This window comes from Lepus europaeus, chromosome 9 (assembly GCF_033115175.1).
Source record: "Lepus europaeus isolate LE1 chromosome 9, mLepTim1.pri, whole genome shotgun sequence".
NCBI lineage: Eukaryota > Metazoa > Chordata > Mammalia > Lagomorpha > Leporidae > Lepus > Lepus europaeus.
The window spans coordinates 43,319,778-43,347,672 of NC_084835.1; the positions used below are offsets into that span (position 1 = coordinate 43,319,778).

General features: G+C 41.8%; 1 protein-coding gene across 1 annotated transcript in view; it reads right to left on the reverse strand.

The window, feature by feature from the left end:
- TMF1 (TATA element modulatory factor 1) overlaps window positions 1-24,442 on the reverse strand; it is a 38,278-nt gene extending 13,836 nt beyond the window's left edge. The window contains exons 1-9 of the mRNA XM_062201241.1: window positions 24,067-24,442; window positions 19,531-20,738; window positions 17,119-17,222; window positions 16,377-16,503; window positions 13,899-14,004; window positions 7,565-7,707; window positions 7,169-7,335; window positions 6,729-6,885; window positions 1,054-1,146 (exon numbers count right to left, since the gene is read on the reverse strand). Coding sequence (XP_062057225.1) covers window positions 1,054-1,146; window positions 6,729-6,885; window positions 7,169-7,335; window positions 7,565-7,707; window positions 13,899-14,004; window positions 16,377-16,503; window positions 17,119-17,222; window positions 19,531-20,738; window positions 24,067-24,208 — 2,247 coding nt within the window. The 5' untranslated portion in view covers window positions 24,209-24,442. The remainder of the gene's footprint in view (window positions 1-1,053; window positions 1,147-6,728; window positions 6,886-7,168; window positions 7,336-7,564; window positions 7,708-13,898; window positions 14,005-16,376; window positions 16,504-17,118; window positions 17,223-19,530; window positions 20,739-24,066) is intronic.
- Between the last annotated feature and the right edge of the window lie 3,453 nt (window positions 24,443-27,895).

Sequence of the window (27,895 nt, forward strand, 5' to 3'; positions counted from 1 at the left end):
GCATTATATATGGGCGCTGGTTTGAGACCAAGCTGCCCCACTTCCGATCCAGCTCTCTGCTATGGCCTGGGAAAGCAGTAGAAGATGGTCCAAGTCATTGGGCCCCTGCACCCGCGTGGGAGACCCAGAAGAAACTCCTGATAGAATGTCGACATTACAGGTGGTAGCTTTATCCACTAGGCCACAATGCTGGCCCCTCCTCTGTATATTTTTAAGGTGCTCATTTTTTTTTTTTTTTTTTTTTTTTTTTGGACAGGCAGAGTGGACAGTGAGAGAGAGAGAGAGACAGAGAGAAAGGTCTTCCTTTTGCCGTTGGTTCACCCTCCAATGGCCGGCACACCGCGCTGATCCGAAGGCAGGAGCCAGGTGCTTCTCCTGGTCTCCCATGGGGTACAGGGCCCAAGCACTTGGGCCATTCTCCACTGCACTCCCAGGCCACAGCAGAGAGCTGGCCTGGAAGAGGGGCAACCGGGACAGAATCGGTGCCCCGACCAGGACTAGAACCCAGTGTGCTGGCGCCGCAGGCGGAGGATTAGCCTATTGAGCCACGGCGCCAGCCAAGGTGCTCATTCTGATATTATCCACATAAGCCATAAACATAGCAAATGGGGCACTGTGGTGCAGGCCATTAAGTTGCCACTTGAGGTACCTTCACCCCATATGGGAGTGCTGGCCCAAGTTCTGGCACCGGTACTTCTGATCCAGCTTCTTGCTAATGCACAATGGGAGGCAGCAGATGATGGCTCAAGTGTTTGGGATCCTGCCACACACATGGAAGAAACAGATGGAATTTCAAGCTCCTGGCTTTTGCCTCACCCAGCCCTGGCTTTTTCAGGCATTTGGAGAGTGGGTCAGTAGATAGACAATCTCTTTCTGTCTCTCTCATGAAGAGGGCACACTCTCTAAAGTAGATGAAAATAAACTCAAAAAATAAATACAGCAAATGATTATAAGCATGTAGCAAACCTCACAGTTCCATGAATTCCAATGAGTCATTTTTTATTTTTAGGAAAACATTCTTCTTGGATTTGTTTAGGAAAACTGTGATGATACCTGCTGAAGTTCACTGATCTCATGGCGTAAATAATCTTCTTTTCTGGCAGCAGCCTGTTCTGCACGTTGCAGTGCCAGCCTAAGGTCCCCCACCTGCAGGAGAAAACACAACATATTGTCACAATGTCAAAACATGATGTATGACTTCATCATTTTGTGCTGTGTTGACCTACTGTTCGTGTATAATACTTCATAACAGGCAATTAGCCTTTACATGTGATTATCACAAGTAACATTCATCAAGCAATTCCAAAACTTTATGTATATTCAATAATTACTTCAGAACTTAAGAATTCACTCTGCTGAGCAAAGAAAAGCATATAAATCTGTACAAACATAGCCACAGTCTTAGGATATTGAGCAGAGACCAAGTATCTATAAATGTCTGTCACACAAAGCACACCATGATAGCAGCAAGATTAACTAATAAACTAGGCACAGCACTCACACACAGCTAAACATACCATAAACTACCATATCCTCTTTGGAAAACAATATGTAAACACGTTTTAAGAATCATTAAACTTCTTAAACCCTGGACAGGCATTTGGCACAGTGGGTACAATGCTGCCTGGGATGTCTGCATCTCGTATCAGAATGCCTGGGTTCAGGTCCCAGCTTCATTCCTGATTCCAGCTTCCTGCTGAGGAGTACCTTGGGAGGCAGCAGGTGATCGTTCAAATGGTTGGGTTCCTGCCACCCACGTGGGAGATGTGGTTGAGTTCCCAGTTCCTGGCTTTGGCCTGGTTTAGCCCTGGCTGTTATGGGCATACAAAGAGTGAACCAGTCCATAGATCTCTCTCTTCAAACAAATAAAATGAATTAGAAAACAAAATAAAACATCCTTACATCTGATTATTCTGGCCCTGAGAATTTATTCTATGAAAGCAGATACTGGGGCCGGCGCTGTGGCATAGTGTGTAAAGCCACCACTTGCAGTGCCAGTGTCCCATTTGGGAACCAGTTCAAGTCCCAGCTGCTCTTCACTTCTGATCCAGCTCTCTGCTATGGCCTGAGAAAGCAGTGGAATATGCCCCAAGTACTTAGGCCCCTGCACCCTCACAGGAAAACCGGAAGAAGCTCCCAGCTCCTGGCTTCGGACTGGCTTAGCTCCAGCCATTGCAATCATCCAGGGAGTGAACCAGTGGAAGAAAAATCTCTCCTTCTCTGCCTCTGCCTCTCTGTAACTCTGCCTTTCAAATAAATAAATAAATCTTTAAAAAAAGAAAGCAGATATTAATTAAACAGCGACTAGCAAAAGCAAAACAAAACTGAAAATATTCTAAAGATTCATCGGTGGTAATTTATATTTGCAAAAGTTGACACAACATGAATTAAACATTATGATGAATGGCAGCAGGCATTCATACAGCTCTTAAAACACTGACTGGAGCCCATGTTGTGGCACAGCAGGTAAAAGTGCCACCTGCAACACTGGCATTCCATTTGGGGACTGGTTTGAGTTCCAGCTGCTCCACTTCTAATCTGGCTTCCTGCTAATGCGCCTGAGAAAGCAGCAGAGAATGGCCTAAGTGCTTGGGCCTTCATATCCACGTTGAAGACCTAGAAGAAGCTGCTGGTTTTCCACTTTGGTCTAGCCCAGTCCTGGCCATTGTGGCTATTTAGGGAGTAAACTAGTGGATAGAAGATCTGTCTCTCCCTCTCTAACTGTGCTTTTCAAAAAACAAAACAACAACAAAAAAAGACACTGCTTAAGACACCCACAACCAGTATCAGAGTACTTTAGACAGGTTCCTGCTACTGGGAGGCAGCAAGGACTCAAGTAGTTGTGTCCTTGCACCCACAAAGGAGACCTGGATTGAGTTCCTAGCTCCTGATTTAGGTCTGACCTAATCCAGCTATTACAGGCATTTAGGAAATGAACCAACACTTTTTCTCTCTCTCAAATACATACATAAATAATTTTTAAAATTATTATTGTATAGAACATTTGAAAAACTTATGGTTTAACCTAACTGGAAAAACAGTAAAAATAATATCTATGATATCAATTATAAAAAATGTGTACATGGTGATAAAGAAGGTAATATACAAAATTGGTAGTACTTGTAAAAGGTGATGTTTTGATGGATACACTATCTCCCTTTCCTTGATACTTCTTTATTATTGTTCTAATGTATTATTCTATTTTTTTTTTTTTTTTGACAGGCAGAGTGGACAGTGAGAGAGAGAGAGAGACAGAGAGAAAGGTCTTCCTTTGCCATTGGTTCACCCTCCAATGGCCGCTGTGGCCGGCACACGGCACTGATCCAAAGGCAGGAGCCAGGTGCTTCTCCTGGTCTCCCATGGGGTGCAGGGCCCAAGCACTCGGGCCATCCTCCACTGCACTCCCTGGCCACAGCAGAGAGCTGGCCTGGAAGAGGGGCAACCGGGACAGAATTCAGTGCCCTGACCGGGACTAGAACCCGGTGTGCTGGCGCCGCAAGACAGAGGATTAGCCTATTGAGCTGTGGCGCTGGCCCTAATGTATTATTAATTCAAAATAGCAGTATTTTATTTCTCCCAATGACAGAGTAGCAGAAACACAAAGGATATATGGATTGTGGCATGATTTACAGTAAACTATTGGAAGCAACTCAAGTATCCCTTAATAAGAAACAGATAAAAATACTTCACATCATGAAGTATTATAAAAATATAAAAAGATATCTTTCAAAAACTCTACGTGGGGGGCCAGCGCTGTGGTGCAGTGGGTTAATGCCCTGGCATGAAGCGCTGGCATCCCATATGGGCACTGGTTCAAGTCCTGGCTGCTCCTCTTCCGATCCAGCTCTCTGCTATGGCCTGGGAAAGCAGTAGAAGATGGCCCAAGTCCTTGGGCCCCTGCACCCATGTGGGAGACCCAGAAAAAGCTCCTGGCTCCTGGCTTCAGATCGGTGCAGCTCCGGCTGTTGCAGCCATCTGGGGAGCGAACCAGTAGATGGAAGACCTCTCTCTCTGTCTCTACCTCTCTTGTAACTCTTTCAAATAAATAAAATAAATCTTAAAAAAAAAAAAAAACTCTTTGTGGCATCAAGATATCTTTAAAAATAAACAAATCAAGTTATAAAACAGCATAAATAGGGGCAGGTGTTGTGACAAAGTAGAACACCTATATCCCATATCAGAGTGCCAGTTTGAGTCCCAGCTACTCTGCTGCCAATCCAGTTCCCTGCTAATTTGCCTGGAAAGCAGCAGATGATGGCTCAAGTACATAAGTTCCTGCCACCCATGTGGGAGACCCAGCTGGAGTTTCTGGCTCCTGACCTCAGCCTGACTCAAACCTCAGCTTTTGTAGCCATTTGGGGAGTGAACCAGCAGATGAAAGCTGTTTCTCCCTCTGTTACTCTGTCTTTCAAACAAATAAAAACCTTAAAAAAAAAGTATAAATAGTAAACTATTTTTTACATAGGAAGGATGGGAAAGATACAAAAAAGTATGTGTGTAAGTGAATACATAATAGGTAAAATATATATACATAAATGTACAGATGAATATATTTTCTTGCATTCATGAATAGAACCACTGAAAAGATAACCAAAAGCTGGTAAAATTGCCTACAGAAAAACAAAAGGAATGGAAAAGTGTTAAGTTGTAAGCAAATGTCTAAATATATTGTTATGAAGCTCTCATTTTGGAATCATGTAAATACTTTGCATACTCAAAGCATAAAATTAAATAAAGAGTGCACTGGAGTCAGTGTGAAAAGAGCAGTTTTTTCAATAAATGGTGCTCGGAGAACTGCATACAGACATACAAAAGACCTAATTCTGTGGGATCAGACCATAAAACTTAAAGAGAAAACTAGTGAAAATCTACATGGCATTGGATCAAGCAATGGTTTCCTAAATACAATGCCAAAAGCACAAGACACAAAAGAAAAAATTGATCTGCTAGATCTGCTGGATTTCTCAAAATTAAGCATTTTTGTGTATTAAAGGACACTAACAAAATCGAAGATAGAGGCTGGCATAGTGGCATAGCCAGTAAAGCCGTCATCTATGATGGCACCATCCAATATGGGTGCCAGTTTGAGACCCAGCTGCTTTACTCCTGATCCAGCTCCCTGATAATGTGCCTGGGAAAGCAGATGAAGATGGCTTAAGGATTTGGGACCCTGTACCCAAGTGGGAGATTGGAAAGAAGCTCCTGACTCCTAGCTTCAGCCTGGCCCAGCCCTGGATGTTGCAGGCATTTGGGGAGTGAACCAGCAGATGGAAGAGATCTGTCTTTCTCTTCCTCCCTCTGTGTAACTCTGACTTTCAAATAAATAAATAAATCTTTAAAAAAAAAAAAAAAGAAAATGAAATATAACCCAGAAAGAAAACATTTATAGATCCTATATCTAATGAGGGTCTAATATGCAGAATATATAAAATTCTAATAATTCAACAACAAATAGCCCAATTTTAAAATGGGCATAAAATACAACTATCTGAATTATTTCTTCTGAGGTAATAATGACCAATAAGCACAAGGACTTCAGTATAATTAGTCATTAAGAAAATGCAAGTCAGTGTCACAATCAGGTACCACCTTGCATAAACTACATGGATATAATAGAAAAATAGGTAATGACAAATTTTAACAAGGACATGGAGGCACTGATGCCCTCATCTAAAATACCGGTGGTAATATAAAATGATGCAGCTCTACGGAAAAGTTTAGCAGGTCCTCAAAAAGGTAGAGTTAACATATGACCCAAGGGTATTTAATCAAGAAAATTTAAAATATATGTTCACATAAAAATTTCTAATGAGTGTTTACAGCAACATTATTCCTAATAGTCAAAAGTATAAACAACCCAAATATCCATCAATTGGTAAGACAAAATCTGCCAAATTTTATTTTTCCTCCATCTGAGGTCCACAGATGCCCTTGTTTTCAATGAGCTCAAGAGTTAAATGAACTTTTTTGAAATTATATGTAACATTTATGTACACCCAAGAGTACATCAAAATGTTCACAGGAAATGAAATTACAAGATGAGTTTATTTTGGTGCTAAAAATTTTGAGATCCTTGTATACAAGCTATCTTCAAAAAGTTCATGAAAATGCACCTTATGAAGAAACTACACAAGGATTTTCAAAGTAAATTTTTAATTCCATTTTTCCATGAGTTTTTGACTTCTCTTTCCTATGTGTATTTCTCATCAAAGAGGGCTCCTAGGGGCCAGATTGTGGCACAGAGGATTAGGCCGCTGCCTACAATGCCAATGCCGGCATCCCATGTAGCACCAGTTTGAGTCCTGGCTGTTCCACTTTTGATCCAGCTCCCTGTTGGTGCAACTGGGAAAGCAGTGGAAGAAGGCCCAAGTCTTTGGGCCCCTGCACCCAGGCGGAAAACCCAGATGAAGCTCCTGGCTCCGGCTTGGCCCAGCCCTGGCTGTTGCGGCCATCTGGGGAGTGAATCAGCAGATGGAAGATTTTCTCTCTCTGCCTCTGCCTCTCCCTCTCTGTAACTGTCTTTCAAATAAATAAAATACAAAAAAGTACAACTGACTTTAAGTTTGGCACAATCCAGAACTCTGAGAAATATCAGGTGAGATTATAAAGGAAGTTTAACACATATACCACTATATATGGTTTGGTTCAAATTAGCTAATGTATTGTTTAATTTGTAGAAGCATGAACAACTGTGTAAAGACCACTTTAATCCATCATCCATTGCTTACTTGAATCGCTAATGTTTCTTGCTGCTGACGGGCTTCTTCTTGGATTTTCTCTAGCGCTGAAGAAAGTTCTTCTTTAGCTTTCATCTCACGGCTCAGGGCAGCTTCCTGTGCCTCACTATCCTTTGCAGCATTAGCTTTGTGAAGATCAGTAAGTTCTCTTAAAAATTAGATAATTTTTATTTAGGATAATATACAGTTAATCACATGCCCAAGTTAATGAAATTTCTATATACCACAGAAATTTACAGAGGAGGAGGCATTCACTACATAACAGACCCTGGACATGGTAAGGACTCTCTGTTGATCTTGCTTTGACCAGTAACAAGCACATATATAAGGAAGCTTATAAATATTGCTAGTAATAACACAAAAAGAATTTCTTCAACATTCTACCATGATGGCTGATTATAAATGAGATGCACACTTGTTCATTTTCTTACTTGTATGCACTGTCCAGGGCAGCCTGAATACTTCGGTTCTTTTCTTCAAGTTCATCCATGTCTACTTTAAGTCGGCCAAGATCCTTCTCCTGGCGTTCTACCACAGTATTTAGTTTTTTAATATTTTCTCTATGTTGTCTCTCAACATCTTCTTTGCCATCTAGGACCTGTATAATAAAAATTATAAAAGTGTTTTTCAACAAATAACACCATAGTAAATAACTACTTTCCAGGACTCACATGTATTATAACAAAAAAATCCTAACATCCATCTATTAAATTGTTTGGAAAATACTTCTAACATGATACACTCATTAAACCATCCTAACTGCTTCATAAACCACAGTGAACTGTTGACAAGACTGAAATATACATGTATAGAACAATGATTGCTACCTGTTTTAAATGTTGCAACTCCTCTTCTAGCTCTTTAACCTTTTTGTTCAGCTTTGCAATAGTATTTTCATTTTCTTTGTCTTTAGCTCTTAATTTCTTAATGATGTTAGAATTATGCAGCTGCTGTTTTGATAGTTTTTCTCCTGGCAATGGTAAAAAAAAGTACAAATTCAAATGATTCCCTAAGAATCTGAATAGAATGTGCTATCCAACTAGTCATTAATAAAGTGACAAAATTTGGGGCAGGTATTGCAGTGCAGGGGGTTAAACTACCACATGGACGGTTTCATCTCACCCCAGATAGAATGGCCATCACCCAAAAATAACAAATACTGTTAGAATGTGGAGAAAAAGGTACCCTAATACACTGTTGATGGGAATGTAAACTGGCACAACCATCATAGATGACACTATGGAGATTCCACAGAAATGTGAAAACTGATCTACCATATGACCCTGCCATCCCATTCTTGGGAATTTACCCAAAGGATAGGAACTCAGCATATTAAAGAGTTCTCTCTATCCCCATGTTTATAGCAGCTCAATTCAGAATAGCTAAAATATGAATCAACCCAGATGTCCATCAACTGATAACTGATAACACACAATGAAATACTACTGAGACATGTAAAAGAACAAAATCCTGTCTTTTGCAGCAAAATGAATGTAACTGGAGACTGCCATGCTTAGTGAAATAAGCATGTTGTTGATTCAGTGCAGGATTAAGCTTGTAATTATAAAGTAAACTGAAAGTATGTTCCTGCAAACATTAAAAGAAAAATAAGAAAGGAGGTTGGAGGATGGGAAGTATCAACATTTTGTTTTGTTTTGTTTTGTTTTGTTTTGAAGATTTATTTCACTTGAAAGGCAGAGTTAAAGAGAGGCAGAGGCAGAGAGGTCTTCTATCAGCTGATTCACTCCCCAAACAGCTGCAATGGCCAGAGCTGGGCTGATCCGAAGCCAGGAGCCTGGAGCTTCTTCAGGGTCTCCCATGTGATTGCAGCGGCCCAAGGTCTTGGGCTATTTTCCACTGCTTTCCAAGGCACATTAGCAGGGAGCAGGATTGAAGTGGAACAGCTGGGACTTGAACCAGCAACCATACGGGATGCTAGCACCGCAGGTGGTGGTTTTACCAGCTGTGCCAGAGCGCCAACATCTCAACATGTTCTTAAAGTTGTATCTAAGAAATACATGAAATCTGTTCTCTTTATATAAATTAACAAATAATTTTTTTTATTTGACAGGTAGAGTTATAGACAGTGAGAGGGAAAGACAGAAAGGTCTTCCTTCCGTTGTTTTACTCCCCAAATGGCCGCTACGGCTGGCGCTGCGCTGATCCGAAGCCAGGAGCCAGGTGCTTCTTCCTGGTCCCCCATGCTAATGCAGGGGCCCAAGCACTTGGGCCAACCTCCACTGCCCTCCTGCGCCAGTCTAGAGAGCTAGAGAGCTAGACTGGAAGAGGAGCAACCAGGACTAGAACCTGGGGCCCATATGGGATGCAGGTGCCACAGGCAGAGGATTACCCAAGTGAGCCACGGCGCTGGCCCCAATAAATAAATTAAAAAAAAAACCTACCACATGGCACTGTGGCATAGCGGGTAAGGCCGCCGCCAGCAGTGCCGGCAATCCATATGGGCACTGGTTTGAGTCCCAGCTGCTCCACTTCTGATCCAGCTCTCTGCTGTAGCCTGGGAAAGAAGTGGAGGATGGCCCAGGTCCTTGGGCCCCTGCAGGCTCCTGGCTCCTGGCTCCAGATCGGCGCAGCTCCGGTCATTGCAGCCAACCAGGGAGTGAACCAGCGGATGGAGGACCTCCCTCTCTCTCTCTCTCTCTGCCTCTCATTCTCTCTGTGTACTTCTGACTTTCAAATGAATAGATCAATGTTTAAAAAAATAAAATAAAAAACTACCACATGGGATACTCACATTCCATATCAGAGCACCACATTCTAGTTACTCTGCCTCCAACCTAGCCTCCTATTAATGTGCCTGGAAAGCAGAGGATGATGCCTCAAGTACTGAGTTCTTGCTTCTCAACTGGGAGATCAGATGAAGTTCTTGGTCCCTGGCTTCAGTCCCAGCTGTTGCAGCTATTTGGGGAGTGAACCAGGAGATGGGAGATCTTTTTCTCTCTCTCTCTCTCTCTCAGATGGGAGATCTCTCTCACTCTCTGTCACGCTGCCTTTCAAATAAATAAATAAATTTTTAAATGATAGAAATTTTTTATTTTTTTAAAACTTTTTTTAAAAGATTTATTTTATTTATTTCAAAGACAGAGTTACAGAGAGAGGTAGAGACAGAAAGAGAGGTCTTCCATCTGCTGGTTCACTCCCTAGATGGCCACAACAGCTGCAGCTGAGCAGATCTGAAGCCAGAAGCCAGGAGCTTCTTCCAAGTCTCTCACGTGGGTGCAGGGGCCCAAGGACTTGGGCTGTCTTCTACTGCTTTCCCAGGCCACAGGAGAGAGCTAGATCTGAAGAGGAGCAGCCAGGACTAGAACCAGTGCCCAAATGGGATGCTGGCACTTCAGGCCAGGGAGCTGACCCGCTGCGCCACAGCACCAGCCCCAAATGACAGAAATTTTTTTAAAGTCATGATTTTGTAACCCCAACAATAAAGGTGATTAGGACAGTAACTATAAATGAATTATTAGGAATGATCTCAGGGAACAACATTAACACAGTCTTACAGAATCATTTCCACATATTACTGATGAGTTATCAAGGGGGAAATGTGCTTTTAAAATGAAAAATCCGCAGTCACCATCATATCCAATCATTTCCTGTGTGCGTCACCAATTGTAGTACAGCTGGTCTTTAAGTGCTTATTGATATAATATAGTCATAAATGTAAAAAGTCATCTTTCTTACTAAAAATTTGATTTGAATCTAATTATAAAGAAAATGACGAAATCCTGAACATGGAACATTCTGTAGGATACCTGCCATGGTTTCCAATGTTGTGCAGAGAGAATGATCCCAGACTGGTGAAAGATTAAAAGTTCAGACAGCTAAATGTAATGGACAAACTGATTAGATCCTAGAGCAGTAATAAACAGTCAACTACAAAAGATTTTTAGAAACAATACAGATAAGAGATGAAATATGTGGCAGATTATACTTTTTGAATTAATGTTGATTTTCTTAAATAGGATGCTTGTGAAGGAAAATGTACTTGCCTTTGGGAGATGCAGATTGGAGAACTTAGGAGTGAAATGTTATGGTATCTGTGACCTACTTTCAAATGGTTTGGCAAAAGGTAGCATGTATGTGTACAGAAAGACAAGGAAGAAGCGGGACAAGATGTCAACACTTGATGATTATTTTAGGTGATAAAATCAGGTTTTCCTTATAATGTGCCTCAGCTTTGAGTCTTTTAACACATCACCCATTAAGTTTTAAAAATATTTTTGGGAGGCCAGCATTGCAGGTTAAGTCACTGATTGCAATGCTGGTCCCCATATGGGTACTGGTTGTTGTCCCAGCTGTTCCACAACCAATCCAGCTCCCTGCTAATGGCCTGGGAAAAGCAGAGTAGAAGACGGACTGTCTGGGTCCCTGCCATCAATGTGGGAGAACTGGATGAAGCTCCTGGCTCTTGGCTTTCGTCTGGACCAGTCTGGCAACTGTGTCCACTTGGGGTGTAAACCAGTGGAGAGAAGATATCTATCTCTCTGTCTCTGTAACTCTATCCTTCAAAGACATAATAAAATAAATCTAAAAAATAAGCAAATAAATAAACATATTTCTGGGGGATGTGGAAGTATTACATAAATATTCCTATGTGGGGCAGGCATTCAGCCTATTAGCTAAGACATGGGTTAGAACCCATGCATCCTATATCAGAGTACCTAAGCTCAATTCCAGGCTCCGGCTCTTGATTAAAGCTTCCTGCTAATGTAGACCCTGTAATGGCTCAAGTGATTCGGTCCCTGTACCTCAGGGAGAGACTTGGATTGAGTTCCCAGATCCTAGCTTCATCCCTAGTCCCTGCCATTATAGGAATTTAGGGAGCAAACGAATGGATGGGAGCATTTGCTGTCCTCTCTGCCTCTCAAATAATTAAAAAAAAAAAAAATCCTGTATATTAATCTATTTTCTCTATAAAGAAGCCCATTAAGCAACAGAAAACATCTATCCCTGACTAAATTATTAATTATAAATGTTAACATTTTAAATATTTTTTAAATTATGAAGCCATGTACTTAGCCTTCTTCTCAGACTCTAATACTGCAAACAAGAAAGCTAATTATTTCCAGATGTCTGGAGATAATAAAGATTATGTGTTTTATTATGTGTTCCCTCATTTCTCTATTTTAGTACTTAGGACTGCATTTTATAGTTATCTTTCTATCTCTATTTCTGTCTCCCTAAGCTAGCTTCCAAAGGGATAGGAGTGTATCATATTTTTATATCAAACAAAATACCTAATATGTTTACTGTTTAACAAATATTAGCTGAATAAATGAAAACAAAAAAATGTGCAAAACCAACATTTTCAAATGAAGTGACTGCCTCCAAAATTATTCTCAAACTACACACTTTCTCTGGAAAATCGCTTTAAATTCAATGAAACACAAAAATGTCCATCAGGGCCAGCACTGTGACACAGCAGGTTAAAGCTCCAGCCTGCAGTGCCAGGATCCCATATAGGTGCCAGTTCGAGTCCCACCTGCTCCACTTCTGATCCAGCTCTCTACTATTGTGCCTGGGAAAGCAGCAGAGGATGGCCCAAGTCCTTAGGCTCCTGCACCCATGTGGAAGATCTGGAATAAGTTCCAGCTCAACTCTGGCCACTGCAGTCATTTAGGGAGTGAACCAATGGATGGATGATCTCTCTCTCTCTCTTTCTTTGTCTCTCTCTCTCTGTAACTCTTTCAAATAAATAAAACAAATCTTAAATAAATAAATAGAAATGTCCATCCTACCACTATTTGTAACATTAACTTTTTAGAAATACACATATGTACACTAGGAAAACAGAATAAATTATGCCATACCTACAAAGGCACTTTAATATAGCTGTTAACAACAACAAAGCATTTAATGGCAAAGGAAGATGTAAAAGAAGACTGTAAATTAAATATATAATCTTAACAGCTGAAAATGGATTAAAAAGAAACTAAAAGAAATTGTTATTTTTAATACCAAATTATAATCTATTTTTCTCTTTATTCTTATGTTTTTCTAAAATTTGAAAAATTTCTACAAGTAGTGTTACTATTTTTTTCCTTTAAAGATTTATTTTTTTAGAAGACAAAGCAACAGAGAGAGGGAGAAACAGAAAAGAAGAGATCTTCCATCTACTGGTCGACTGTCCAAATGGGTGCAATGGCCAGGGCAGTACAAGGCTAAAGCCAGGAGCCTGAAACTCTGTCCAAGTCTCCCATGCGAGTGGCAGAGGCCCAACCATTTGGACTACATTCCACTGCTTTTCCATGCTCACCAATAGGGAACTGGAATAGAAGCAATGCAAACAGGACTTAAACCAGCGCTCCAATAAGGGAGGCTGGCATTATAAGCAACAACTTAATCCACTGAGCCACAACACTGATCCCACCTAATGTTTTTCTTATTAGAAAAACTTTAAGAAAAGGAAAAAGATATTCACTTGACTAATTTTCCAAAATCTCCTCTCTCCTAGAGTATTATATAAAGACATTAATCCAGTTCCTACTACCAATGGTTATTTTTACATCAAAATAAATGGATTTTTCTTTTTTCATGAATTTTATGAAATCACATCTTGGTTTAAATAATGGGATCTTGGGGCCAGCATTGTGGTGTAGTAGACAAAGCCACCACCTGTGTAGCCAACACACCACATGGGTGTAGATTCCAGTCCCAGCACCTCCACTTCCAATCCTGCTCTCTGCTAACAGCCTGGGAAAGCAGCGGAAAATGGCCCAAGTGCTTGGGACCCTGGATCCATGTGCGAGACTCAGAAGTTCCTGGTTTCTGACTTTGTCCTGGCCACAGTCCGGCTGTTGTGGCCACGTGGGGAGTAAACCAGAGAATGGCAGATCTCTCTGTCACTCTTTCAAATAAATTAATTAATCTTAAAATAATAAAACTGGGCTCCTAAAACCTATTAAAAGATTCTGTAAGCCTGTACAAATGTTTGCCTATTTTTCCTGAAGCTATTTTTTTTCCTCTCTAGTATAAATATCTGAATATCTTACTCCCCATTGTTCCATAAACTGTCATGTACCATTTCTGTGGTTTGAGTACAAATATTTCTTGCTTTCAATATTTTCATTAGGAAGCATCAGCTAGTCATATGGCTAGTACCTTTCCTATTCTTATAGTATTTTTCAACAGCAATAGAATACATACCTTCTTCCATTAACCCTCGAATCTGCTCATCTTTTTCTTTCAAAAGGTCGGCTGTTTCACTACTATTTAATCTAGTGGCAAGTTCTTCTTTCATATTTTTGATTTCCTAATAAAAAGAAAATCTGTGAATACCATAAAGAATTACTTTAATTCTATGCATACTTTTCAATTCTTTCCCCTGTCCAAAGAAGCACCCATAATCACATTTCCAAACGAATATTTAAGTGTTCTCCAATTAACCTATTAGCTTGAGGAAGACTAAGAAAACAGTTTTGCATATGACATACAAACGTAAATTCAGATATTAATGTAAGATTTTTTTTTTTTTTTTGGACAGGCAGAGTGGACAGTGAGAGAGAGAGAGACAGAGAGAAAGGTCTTCCTTTTGCCATTGGTTCACCCTCCAATGGCCAGTGCACCGTGCTGATCCGAAGGCAGGAGCCAGGTGCTTCTCCTGGTCTCCCATGGGGTGCAGGGCCCAAGCATTTGGGCCATCCTCCACTGCACTCCCTGGCCACAGCAGAGAGCTGGCCTGGAAGAGGGGCAACCGGGACAGAATCCAGTGCCCTGACCGGGACTAGAACCCGGTGTGCCGGCGCCACAGGCAGAGGATTAGCCTATTGAGCCACGGCGCCGGCTTAATGTAAGATTTAACATGGAAATACAAATGAGGATAAGATAATTTTTAAAAACCTCCACTGTCTCTGCACATATTTTATAGGTTAAGCATTTGCATTTGGAAAAACACTGCTGGGACAGGAAGAGATACACTGGTTAGGCACCCTCAGTCATTGTGGAAGAGTCTGAATGAACTAATTAAAGCAACCAAACAAATGGCAGTATATGACATACTTCTTTTCTGTATGTATATACAGAAATTATAAATTTTAAATTAGCATTACAGTGAGCACAAAGGCAGAGAAAGGACAAATGCTGAGATATTATTAAGTTACAATACAATCAATAATTACCAACTTAATTGTTACCAATTTCTAAAATAGGCAATGGTTGCAAATTAGAAGCATTAAAATAATGGTTCCCATTTTTGGCCACACCACCCTGAACATATGTGATCTCATCTGATCTCTGAAGCTAAGCAGGGTTGGGCTTTGTTAGTACTTGGATGGGATAATAGTGGTCCCCAAACAGGGATGACTTTGCTCCCATGGGGACATTTGGCAATGTGGCAAACTGGCAGGAGTGGGTGGTCCTCTTGGTATGTCGTGGGTAGGGGCTAGGGATGCTGCTAAACATCCTTCAATGCACAGGACTGTGCAACACAATCCAAAATATCCGTAACACTGAAATTGAGAAACTCTCATTAGTATAAGTTAGTATTATGACTCTCAAAATGGAGTTACTAATCATTAGAAATCTCTATTCTAGGCCAGCGCCGCGACTCACTAGGCTAATCCTCCACCTGCAGCACCAGCACCTCGGGTTCTAGTCCCGGTTGGGTCGCCAGATTCTGTCCCGGTTGCTCTTCTTCCAGTCCAGCTCTCTGCTGTGGCCCGGGAAGGCAGTGGAGGATGGCCCAAGTGCTTGGGCCCTGCACCTGCATGGGAGACCAGGAGGAAGCACCTGGCTCCTGGCTTCGGAGCGGCACGCTGGCTGCAGCGCACCGGCCTTAGCGGCCATTTGGGGGGTGAACGAACAGAAAATGGAAGACCTTTCTCTCTGTCTCTCTCTCTCTCACTGTCTAACTCTGCCTGTCAAAAAAAAAAAAAAAAAAAGAAAGAAAAAAGAAAGAAAGAAATCTCTATTTTAGAATTACTGAATTACTTGAAGAAGTACATAAGATGTTTGTTGTCAGATCTGGCGCTGTGGCATGGCAGATTAAAATCCAGCCTACTGTACTGACAGTCTATACGTGTGCCAGTTCAAGTCCCAGCTGCTCCACTTCTGATCCAGCTCTCTCCTATGGCCTGGGAAAGCAGCAGAGGATGGCCCAAGTGCTTGGGCCCCTGCACCCATGTGAAAGACCTGGAAGAAGCTCCTGGCTCCTGACTTCAGATCAGCTCAGCTCCAGCGATTTGGGGAGTAAACGAATGGATGGAAAACCTCTCTCTCTCTTTGTCTCTACCTCTCTCTGTAACTTTGTCTTTCAAATAAATAAATAAATCTTAAAAAAAAAAAAAGATATTTGATGTGGAGTAACAAGTGAGATAAATGATAAACTAATTTATATAGTACCATTTAGATTTAAGTGTATTTATTTTGGAATTATCATTTACAAAAACTATTCTTATGATCTTTGCTACATATTTTGCAAGGATATAGACATAAATTAAACATATAATTGTTTAGATTTAAGTGGTACAAGAAACATCAATTTAAATGTACCAAGAAATCTACAATTGCTAATACTTACACTATGTGTATTCATCAAATCTTCTTTTTAATCTGAAAATTCACTCAACAGTGCAATCCTCAAAAATCTGATTTTATACAGTTTAACATTACTTTAAATTCTATTACCTTTTTAGCAGCATCTCTTTCTTTGCATGCTAGTTGAACTTTCTTTTCTGCTTCTGCAATTCTTTGAGTGAACTCATCCTTCAAGGAAGCAATACTACTACTTTCTTCTTTCACTCGGAACATTTCACTAAATTCAAAATATTTGAGAATGAGGATACTCTTTATATATTTTAAATGTAACAAGATAAGAATAGTCCTCAAATGCATGACATTTTCCCCAACATGTATCTCATTATTATCTTATCTGATAGATGTCTGGGGCCTACTAACTATTAAGAGAAAAATTACTTGCTAGATTTTTATTTTAAAACATCTCTAAGAAAACCCAACAGAAGGTAAAAATGTTACCAATATTAGATATACAAAAAAAAAGGTAAATAAAATGTTCCAGTTCTGAATCTTGTTTTTCCTAAATATCTCTTTAAATCTTACTCAAAAATTTTTAACTACATTTTTAACTAATTTTTAACTACAATATCACAGCTTTCTTTAAACAATTATGATAATTATAAAATATTATTAATAATAAATTTTTGTTTTCATTTTTGCATAACACCTCTCTTCAATGCCAAAGGCAATATGGTAAGGATAATTTCAATAGAAAAGTAATTTTTAAGCAATTATCAATAATTATGAACAAGTTAATTACAAAACATTTTAATTTCAAAAACACTCAAATAACCAAAAAGTTTATGGGCCACCACAAAATGTATAAAGTTATTCACACTTATAAAATACTTACTCTTTCAGGTTATCATAAGCTTCTTCCAATAGTGCTTTTTCTTTACTAAGAGTTAATAATTGAGCCTCCCTTTTTTCCAGTTTCTCATTCAGAAATTCAACTGTCTGAAGTAAATATGTAAAAGTCAAAACACTTGTAAAAAGGCCATTTTAATGCAAGCAGGTGATGATTTGTAAAAGTAAACCAATCACTATAACAAATAAAAGAGAACTATCTCACAAAAATAATGCTGGGAGGGATGGGCATTTGGCACAGCAGTTAAAATGCCACTTGGCATAGCCGCATCCTATAGCGGAGGGCCTGGGTTCAAGTCCCAGCTCAGTTTCCAGTTGAGTCTCCTGTTAATGCACACCCTGGGAAGCAGCAGAAGATGGCTGAAGTACTTGGGTCACTGCCACTCAGTGTGGGAGATCTGAGTCCTGGGCTCCAATCTGAACTCCAGATCAAGTTCTGGGGTCCAGGTTTCAGCCTAGCCCAGCCCTGGGGTGGTTGTCAGTATTTAAGAAGCAAACCAGCAAATGAAAAATCTCTGTCTCTCTGCCTTTGAAATGAAACGGAAGTAAGTTTTAAAAATAATATTGGAACACAGTTTATGCAGAACACTAAGAACTTTTATAGAGCTGACAGGAGTACAAATTGGTACAACCACATAGCTGGTGGGAGATTAACCACTTCAAAAAACAATCATGCAATTTCTGGTTGAAGATTACATATGCTTTGATGCAGAAAATTACACTTTCAGGTATACCTTAGAGCAGAAACAGCCCCAGTGATTACAGGCATTTGGGATGTACACCAGCAGATGGGGGCTCTTTGTCTCTCTCAAATAAATCAAAAAACATTAGTTGCTATTATGTATTTTACAGCTTATAGCTATTCTTTCTTAGAGTAATACTTCATGGCATTTTGTTTGTGAATATTAAAACTAGATACTAAAATCTGGTGTTTTTTAATAGTATATAATTCAATATGTGGCAGTGAGAGGAAATCTCTTTAACACATCATTTATCCCATCCTTATAGACTTATAGTCCTATAGACTATCCTTTCGTCTATAAAAGATGTCAACTCAGTTTTTTTTTTTTTTAAGATTCATTTATTTATTTTAAAGGTGGAGTGAGAAAGAGAGAAAGAAAGACATATCTTCCATCTGCTAGTTCACTCTCCAAATGGTCGCAATGATCTGGTCTGGGTGAGGCCAAAGTCAGGAACCTGAAATCCATCCAGGTCTCCCATGTGGGTGGCAAGGGCCCAAGCACTTCGGTCATCTTTCACTTCTTTCCCAGGCACATTAGCAGGGAGCTGGATCAAAACAGAAGCAGCTGGGACTCAAACCAGCACTCATTTGGAATCTGGCATCACAGGTGGCAGCTTAACCCACTGCACCACAACATCAGCCCCAACAACTCAATTTTTTCACTTAAAAGCCATATGAAAAGCCAAAACTGCGACTTAATATTAAAGAATGTCACTTTCCTTTTATATGTATTAGGTAGAGGCAATCTGTCATTCCCAAGCAATGTCATTGCTCCTTAAACATTTCGTTTTCTCATTCATGTGAGATAGCAATCAATAGAAGATATCAAAAATAAAAAGAAAACAAACTAAGTGATACAAGGAGACACACTCCATAAGGATCAAACAAAACAGAAATATTAGTAACAGAGAGCATCAACTATCAAAGATTAAATAAAAGACTGAATTTAAGACTTGACTGGGGCTGGCATTGTGACGTATCAGGTTAAGCTATCACCTGCAATGCCAGCAGCCCATATGGGTGCCAGTTAAAGTCCTGGCTGCTCCATTTCTGATCCAGCTCCCTGCTAATGTGCCTGGGAAAGCAGCAGAAGATGGCCCAAGTTCTTGGGCCCCTGCCACCCACATAGGAGACCAGGAGGAACCTCCTTGCTCCTAGCCTAGCCCTGGCCGTTGCCGACACTTGGGGAATGTACCAGCAGATGGTAGATGAAAAAAAAGAAATATCTGTCACTTTCTTTATTAAAAAAAAAAAAAAAAAAGAACTTGCTACAAATAAAGTCAAGACTCAAAAAATTGCAAAATACAAACCATAATATTTATGTTCATTTTAACACATCTACAGAGAAGTTGAAGTGTTTAACTGAAGAAAATAGTCTTTGACAAATAGATAAACTAAAAGGAATAAAGGAATTTCAAGGTAGCAACAACATTAACAATAAAGACGTAAGATGGAAACTTTTATGCTTTTCTGAAAATATCAACGCTTTTTACCATAGTTGCCTTGGAGAAATTTCAAATAATTTAATATTCATAATACTATGAAATGGCAAAGGCTGAATCTGTTTTAAATCTGTACAAATCATTATGCATCAAGGGCAATATTTTTTAAATGACTGATTTTATCTCTGCGAAGTACATCGCTTTCGGCAATTACCTTGCTAATATCTTCCAACTCAGAAAGAGCTTCCGGCTGACTTTCAGCAGCTTCACTCTGTTCAAGCACCTTGGCTAAGACAGTATGTTCTTCATTTACAGGTGTAGAAGAAACCAAGATATCGGGCTGATCACAGTTAACAGGAGTTGCACTTCGCCCACTTTCTTCCATTTCTGCTTCCTCGGTGGGTATAATTAACGTTTCATTTACTTCGTCTTCAGATTTTCCTTCAACAAACTCAACTTTTTTAGTCTTCGGAGTTGACGGACTCACTATAATAGGCACTAAAGCATATCCCTTGCCTGATAACTCATCATCTGAATTAATCTCGCTTACACTCCGGCTATCTAATGACTGTACACTAAATGAGTCTATTCTTTCAAAAGCATCAGATGAGCAGCAGCTCTCAGTGAGTTTTTGGAAATCATCTAAACGATTATACTCAGGGCAAGCAGATGCAGAGAGAAGCTGAAAAGACGTCTGCATCAAGTGAAGACTTGATTTTGAATCTGTTGTCTCCTGTCTCGAACTTGCTGAGCTCTCACTTATTACACTTTCATGATCTAAAACTTCAATATCGCTGGTGGTAGAAGTACCTGATGAGAAAGTACTGATAGGAGGAGAAGGGGTATTGCTCTGTCGGTCTTCGTGTTTTTGCTCCTTAGGTTCCAAGGCCACGTCCTTTGTTTCTGCTGTGAGAGACTGGGTAGACAGATTAGGCACACTTTCCGTAGTTGTTTTCACATTAATTACACTTTCAGATACTTTCAGATGAACAGTTGGGGCCTTCCCCTCAGATTCCTTATTAACAGTGTCTTCATGCTGGCCTGCAGGTTTAGGTGATGGGATATCTACTGTCTCAGTCTCCCCTAACACACACGAAGAAGAGTCTTTCACATCTGCTTCTGCTGTGTCAGTAGTTCTCGACTGTCCAGCGTGCAAGGATTCATGCAAGGTGCTTTTCACTTCTTCTTCTGGTCGTTGTGATTTAGCTGGAGGTTTGGATACCACTGGACTCTTCTGAATGGTCTGCACATCCGTTGGAGAAAGAAAGGCACTGAAGAAATTTTCAGATTCATCAACCACAGTCCTCCGAACCGGCTTTGTAATTGCTTTGGGAGAGGCTGTCGGTGGACTCTGAGGTTCGGTGTTTGATTTCAAGCCCCAGTTTGAAGTGTCCCATCCTCCACTGACAGAAGGGCTGATTCCTTCAACAAAAAAGATTAAAAATATACATATTACATTCACACTTCAATCATCACTATAAATAAACAAATACAAAACCAGAACGAAGAAACTTAGGGAATACAACCTGTGATTTGCACCTGCTGAACTCCTTAGTGTATTATTAATTAGCTCCTTGGGTTAACTTGGGCCTTAAAAAAGAAAACTGGTGGAGCCGGCACTCTGGCATAGTGGGTAAAGTCACCATCAGCAGTGCCGGCACCCCATATGGGAGCCGGTTGGAGTCCTGGCTGCTCCACTTCCGATTCAGCTCTCTGGTATGGCCCAGGAAAGCAGTAGAAGATGGCCCAAGTCCTTGGGCCCCTGCACCCGCGTGGGAGACCTGGAAGAAGCTCCTAGCTCCTGGCTTCAGATCAACTCAGCTCCGGCCATTATGGCCATCTGGGGAGTGAACCAGCAGATGCAAGACCTCTCTCTATCTCTCTCTCTCTCTCTCTCTCTCTCTCTCTCTCTGCCTCTGCCTCTCTGTAACTCTGCCTTTCAAATAAATAAATCTTTAAAAAAAAAAAAAAGAAAGAAAGAAAAAGAAAACTGGTGAGGATCTGCCTGAGAGGAAGTAGGAGTACAGGTAAACAAAGCTGGACCACCAGAAACAAGTACATTATTCTGTCCCACAACAAATTAAGAGTGTAATGGCATATGATTCATAACCCACAATACATCCACAATATATATGATTCATATCACAACAACAAGCAATATACTTACAGGTCATGTGCATCTACACCAAAACAACCTTACCTATTCATGTTCATGTTAATTTTATTCTCATAATATCAACAATAAAACACAGCTATTTGCCACAGAGGGCAACGCTCCAAAGCTGAACACAAGATACTAGTGACAAATGTTCTTTTCCAAAGAACAAGTTAAACTGATGGGAACAGTTAGTTCCCATTCTCATCCACTTAATGCCAAATGTATTCTGAGAGTCTCACTCTCCACATTCACTCTACAACAAAGTTTTTTTCCATTCTCAAATTCCAAATTTCATCAATAATTAGAAGATCATTATTAATTTTAGAAATGTCTACCTTTTTAGAAACACTGCTTATTCATATACAAAGTGGTTGACACTAGGATCTTTTAAAAAAACTATGGGCAAGGCCGGCGCCGTGGCTTAACAGGCTAATCCTCCACCTTGCGGCACCGGCACACTGGGTTCTAGTCCCGGTTGCCCCTCTTCCAGGCCAGCTCTCTGCTATGGCCTGGGAAGGCAGTGGAGGATGGCCCAAGTCCTTGGGCCCTGCACCCGCATGGGAGACCAGGAGAAGCACCTGGCTCCTGCCTTCGGATCAGCGAGATGCGCCGGCCGCAGCAGCCATTGGAGAGTGAACCAACGGCAAAAAGGAAGACCTTTTTCTCTGTCTCTCTCTCTCACTATCCACTCTGCCTGTCAAAAAGAAAAAAAAAAAAAAAACTATGGGAAAAAAAGGGTAATTATCCTATCAGTCACAGAAACAATTGCTACTAAAAGCATAATGATAAAAAAGGCATATTTATTAAAACATTTTATTAAAGCACTTCTTCAATTTCTTTTTTCCTGTTCTAAATTCAACAGTGGCTAAGCAGAATTATCACAAATCCTGCACAACTAATTAAAAACTCCTGAAAACCATCAAGCCCTATAGCAGTGCATGTCCTTTAACAACACTTTAAAGCTGATCCTGATTTAAAGTATTTAAGAAACCTCAGTTTGGACAAAGTTTTAGATTTATTTGCATAATATAAGAAAACAATGAAAAATTAAACATGCAAATAACCACGGAAGACTGCTTTGTTGATTACTGTCATCTTACTAGCTGGCAGGAATCAAATTTGCCCCTTAAAGAATGTTTTGTGGGGCTGACGCTGTGGTGCAGTGAGTTAACACCCTGGCCTGAAGTGCCGGCATCCCATATGGGCAGCAGTTCAAGACCCAGCTGCTCCACTTCCAATCCAGCTCTCTGCTATGGCCTGGGAAAGCAGTAGAAGATGGCCCAAGTCCTCGGGCCCCTGCACCCGCGTGGGAGACCCGGAAGAAGCTCCTGGCTCCGGACTGGTGCAGCTACGGTTGTTTCAGCCAATTGGGGGAGTGAACCAGCGGATGGAAGACCTCTCTCCCTCTTCTTCTCCCTCTCTCTGCCTCTCCTCTCTGTGTAACTCTTTCAAATAAATAAATCTTTAAAAAAATAAGAATGTTTTGCATAATCCCAGGATCTTCTGACACCCACTTAAATTACTTTGTTCTCAAGATTATGGTCATTTTTGTCATATAAAACACAGCAGGTGGTCAGAAAAACATTTACGGCAATTCACTGAAATCTGATTCTATTCCAATTAACACGCATAATTCATGCCCCAGATTTTAAAAAATAGTATCTTTATATTTAAAAATTACATTCTATCACTTTTATAGTAATTCAAAATATGGGATTCACATGAAAAAATCAAGTTACTCTAGCAAAGTCATTACAGCACCTTTGTAAAAAGATAATGACATACACACATGTGCAAAAACACCTGAAAAATGACATAGCTCAAATTTAGGTCCTGACTTTTCAACGACGTAAAATTAAATGCAGAAGTAGTCAAGAATAACGTACTCTTCCACACAAAGCTTCAGACCCATCAAACCTACAAATCTTTACCCCACACATCAAAATGTTAACCTTAAAGACAGAAGCAAGCGAAGATCCTTGAAAAACAAAGTTCAATGACTAACAACATGAGACTTAGCCATTCAGAAATAAAATGTGATACAACCCAAAAATCTTGGATTCCTCAGACACTGCTCCAACAACTACAGCATTCCGCCCTTCACCCACTGTGGGATCCAGAGCAAGTTTAGCTATTCTGAGACTCATTTTCCATTCCTGCTGAAGACGGAACATCCATTAACAGGCACAGGACGCGCCACTGAGCGCCGAATGTTCACTACATGTTAGGGGGTTCTTGGAGTCCCTGCTGAGTTTCATGCTTCAAGTCTCGGGTCCGAACAGTGCCCAGGACGCAACAAAGTGCGCTCGAAAGAGGGCGTGGGGACAAGAGCAGCAAATCGAGTCCCTGTCACCGCAAGCCGGCGGGACCCGCACCCAGGACCAAAAGCGAAGGGACTGGGAGCTGGATCTCCCGTCAGGAAAGCAACAAAGACCAACTCGGAGACTCCAGCGGCATTTGGGAAGGGGTCGGGGAGAGACCACTTCCCGGGAACTCTCGTCGAGGAAGGGTCCCTGTCTACACCGCTTGACCTGTGCTCCCTGGGGAACAGAAGCCGGCCGGAGCCCAGGGAGCCCGCCCCCTCTCCCTTACCCGGCTCTCCGTAGGGAATGGTCTCGGCCCAGACGCCCGGTTCCTCTTCTTGAATGTCCAGGACCCTGTCGATGGATTTCTGGGCCTGGGACAGGGCCTGCTTGGCGAAGCTGGAGAGCTGGGAGGCGTTGAACCAGCTCATCGCCCCTCCTTGGCCGGCAGCGGCGGCGGCAGCACCAAGCGGGAAAGCCGAGGGCCAGGCCCACTGGCCTCAGGCCCTGGGGAGGATGCAGCGGAGCAGCCTCGCCCCCTTCGCCCCTCGGAGGGCGCTGTCAGTGGGTGCCCATCACCTCAACAGGCTCCCCCGAGCCCGGGATGTTAGCCTCAGCCCTTCCCGCACAGCTGAGGGAAGGGCCCAGCGTGCGCATGCGCAAGCTGCTTCCACGTACACAACCACCAAATCCTGGAGCCCAGAGTTCCGTCGACAAACGGAAGAACAGGAGGAAGACCGTTGACGTCACATCCGGGAGCTCCGGGTTGCCCGTAGTTACCGAGCAACGCGGGGCGGTTTCGGCTGATGGATTTACGGGTCGAAGGCAGGAGCTTTTAACTACAGAGAATCTAAAGCTACTATAAACTATTATTCTGGAAACAATAAGCAAATTTTCAAGTATGCTGTTTCCCAGGGAACAAGGTTCACGTGTCAAGAGCCTGCACCTCGATGGCAGTCATTGTAAACAAAGAGAAGTCTGTGTTCATTTCTCTTAATACTTCGTCTGAAATACCAGTGTTTAATCAGTTCTGTGTTAACTTGGCCCTAAGGAGAAACCCTGCTTTGGGTCTGGCGGTAAGACAGGACATCGCAACCCCCCAACCTGGAACACGGTACAGAAGGCACAAACTCGCCCTCACAGTACTGTGTGTGAGGCTCACTGCCGCCGCCAAAACACACACACCGCTAGGGCCTGAAGGTTTGTATTTCGCCCAAATTCACATGCTGACACTAATCCCCAGTGCAACAGTATCAAGAAGTGCCGGGGCCAACGCTGGCTAACGGGTAAAGACAGAGTCGAGTCCCAGCTGCTCCACTTCCGTCCAGCTCTCTGCTACGGCCTGGGTTAGTACTGGAAGATGGTCTTGCAAGTGCTTGGGCCCCGGCACTCGCGTGGGAGACCCGGAAGCAGCTCCTGGCTGCTGGTTTCGGACTGGCGCAGCTCCGGTGGTTGCAGCCAAATGGGGGGTGAACCAGCGGATAGAAGACCTCTCTCTCTCTCTGTCTCTCCTCTCTCTGTGTAACTTTGCCTTTCCAATAAATATCTTAAAAAACAAAAAACAAAAAAAAAAAAAGTGGGCCTTTTGGGGTTATCAAGGATCATGATGATGGTGCCATTGAGTGGTATTAATGCTCTTCTCAAAGGGGCCCAAAGGTGGCTGCTCCTCCACCTCCTATGGACACAGGTCTCACCTATGAACCAGAGTTAGCAGACACCCAATCTGCTGGTGCCTTGATTTTGGACTTCGCAGCCTCCAGAACTTTTAATAAATAAATTTAATAAGCCACTCCATTTGTGGTCATTGGTTATAACAGTTAAAGGGCCTGAAATATTTAAAACTAAACTACCTAAAACCGTACCCTACTATGTTAAGAAAAATTTCTATCAACATTTAAAAGCCAAATTTCACCCCAAAAAATCCAGATATCTAGCTACCGTTCAAACACAGGTACCAACATGGGAATAGTCAGCTGAGGGGATGATCACTTTTGATAATTTTCACTTATTCTAGTTTGCCACACTCTCTCCACTCATCTAACTGCACCCTTCCTGCTATGGTTTTTTACCATTCCTGCCTGCCCTTCATATTTCCTCGCCTCACTGCAAAACACTGTGCCATAAAGGAATTATTTCCCCCCACCCCCAAAAAAAATTCAGAGTGAAGCCCTGTTTAAGAATGTATGCCAATCTTCCAATCATTATCTAAATATATCAAAAATTTTCATGCTTTTTTAAAAGATCTACTTATTTATTTGAAAGGCAGAGTTAGAGAGACAGAGAGGAAGAGAGAGAGGAAGCTTTCACTCCTCAGATGGCCACAATGGCTGGAACTGAGCCGATCCAAGGCCAGGAGCCAGGAGCGTCTTCAAGGTCTTCCACATAGGTGCAGGGGCCCAAGCACTTGCACCACCTCCCACTGGTCTCCCAGGCACATTAGCAGGGAGCTGGATGAGAAATGGAGAACCAGGGCTGGAAGCAATAGCATTACCTGCTATGCCACAGCACCAGCCCCTAAGAGTAAGAACACATACTGTGGGCCGGCACTATGGCTTAACAGGCTAATCCTCCACCTTGCGGCGCCGGCACACGGGGTTCTAGTCCCGGTTGGGGTGCCGGATTCTAACCCGGTTGCCCCTCTTCCAGGCCAGCTCTCTGCTGTGGCCAGGGAGTGCAGTGGAGGATGGCCCAAGTGCTTGGGCCCTGCACCTGCATGGGAGACCAGGAGAAGCACCTGGCTCCTGCCTTTGGATCAGCACGATGCGCTGGCTGCAGCGGCCATTGGAGGGTGAACCAACGGCAAAGGAAGACCTTTCTCCTTTCTCTCTCTCTCTCTCTCACTATCCACTCTGCTGTCAAAAAAAAAAAAAAAAAAAACAACTGTGTATTTCCACATTAAGATAATCAGTTCAGGGCTGGTGCTGTGGGCACAGCGGCTAAAGCCACCGCCTGCAGTGCCAGTATCCCATATGGGTGCTGGTTCATTCTCGACTGCTGCATTTCCAACCCAGCTCTCTGCTATGGCTTGGGAAAGCAGTAGAAGATGGCCCAAGTCCGTGGGCCCTGCACATGCATGGGAAGACCCAGAGGACGCTCCTGGCTCTTGGCTTCGGATTAGGGCCACTGCAGCCATCTGGGAAGTGAACCAGTGGATGGAAGACCTCTCTCTCTGCCTTTCAAATTAATAAATAAACATTTAAAAAATATACTAGAATCTAGGGCAGGAGTTTGGCATAGTGGTTACAAAGATGCCTGGGACAACAGCATCACTCATCAGAATACCTAGGTTTGAGTACCAGTTCCTCTCCCAATTCCAGCTTTACTGATGCACACCCTGGGAGGCAGTGGGTGATGACTCAAACAGACATCTCCCTGCCAACAATATGGGAGGCCCAGCCTGAGTTCTTGATTCCTGGCTTTTGCCAGAACCAGGCCGAGCTGTCACAGACATCTGGGGAGTGAACCAATGGATAGGACATCAACAAATCTTTCTCCTGATCTCTCAGTGTCTATTACTCTGCCTTTCAAACAAATTAAAAAAAAAACAAAACAAACAAACAAAAAAACAAACAAAAAAAACTAACACTTGAGCTTACTTTTAAGTTTTGGTGTTTTAAAATAAATAAAAGCATTTTAGGAGACCTTTATAAAAATAGGTATTCTGGGACTGCTGCCTGTGGTGCTGCCATCCCATATAGGAGGGAGCTGGTTCGTGTCCCACCTGCTCCATTTCCAACCAAGCTCCCTGCTAATGAGCCTGGGAAAGCAGTAGAGGATGGGCTTGGGCCCCTACACCCATGTGGGAGACCCAGAAGCAGCTTCTGGCTCCTGGCTTTGGACCAGCCCAACTCCAACCATTGTAGCCATTTGAGGAGTGAACCAGCAGATGGAAGATCTCTATCTCTGTAATCCTGCCTTTCAAATAAATTAACAAAAAGAATAGTTATTCTATTTCACTCCATTACATTACTATGTCAGAACAAGTTAAACTAAGCTAGTTGTGGAAATCAGTGTAGCAAATTTATTATTAAATTACACAATTATGGCTTACACGAAAAATTACTATATTAATATGAAACTATTTACTATCCTTAATATACTTGAAAAAAATCAGTGAA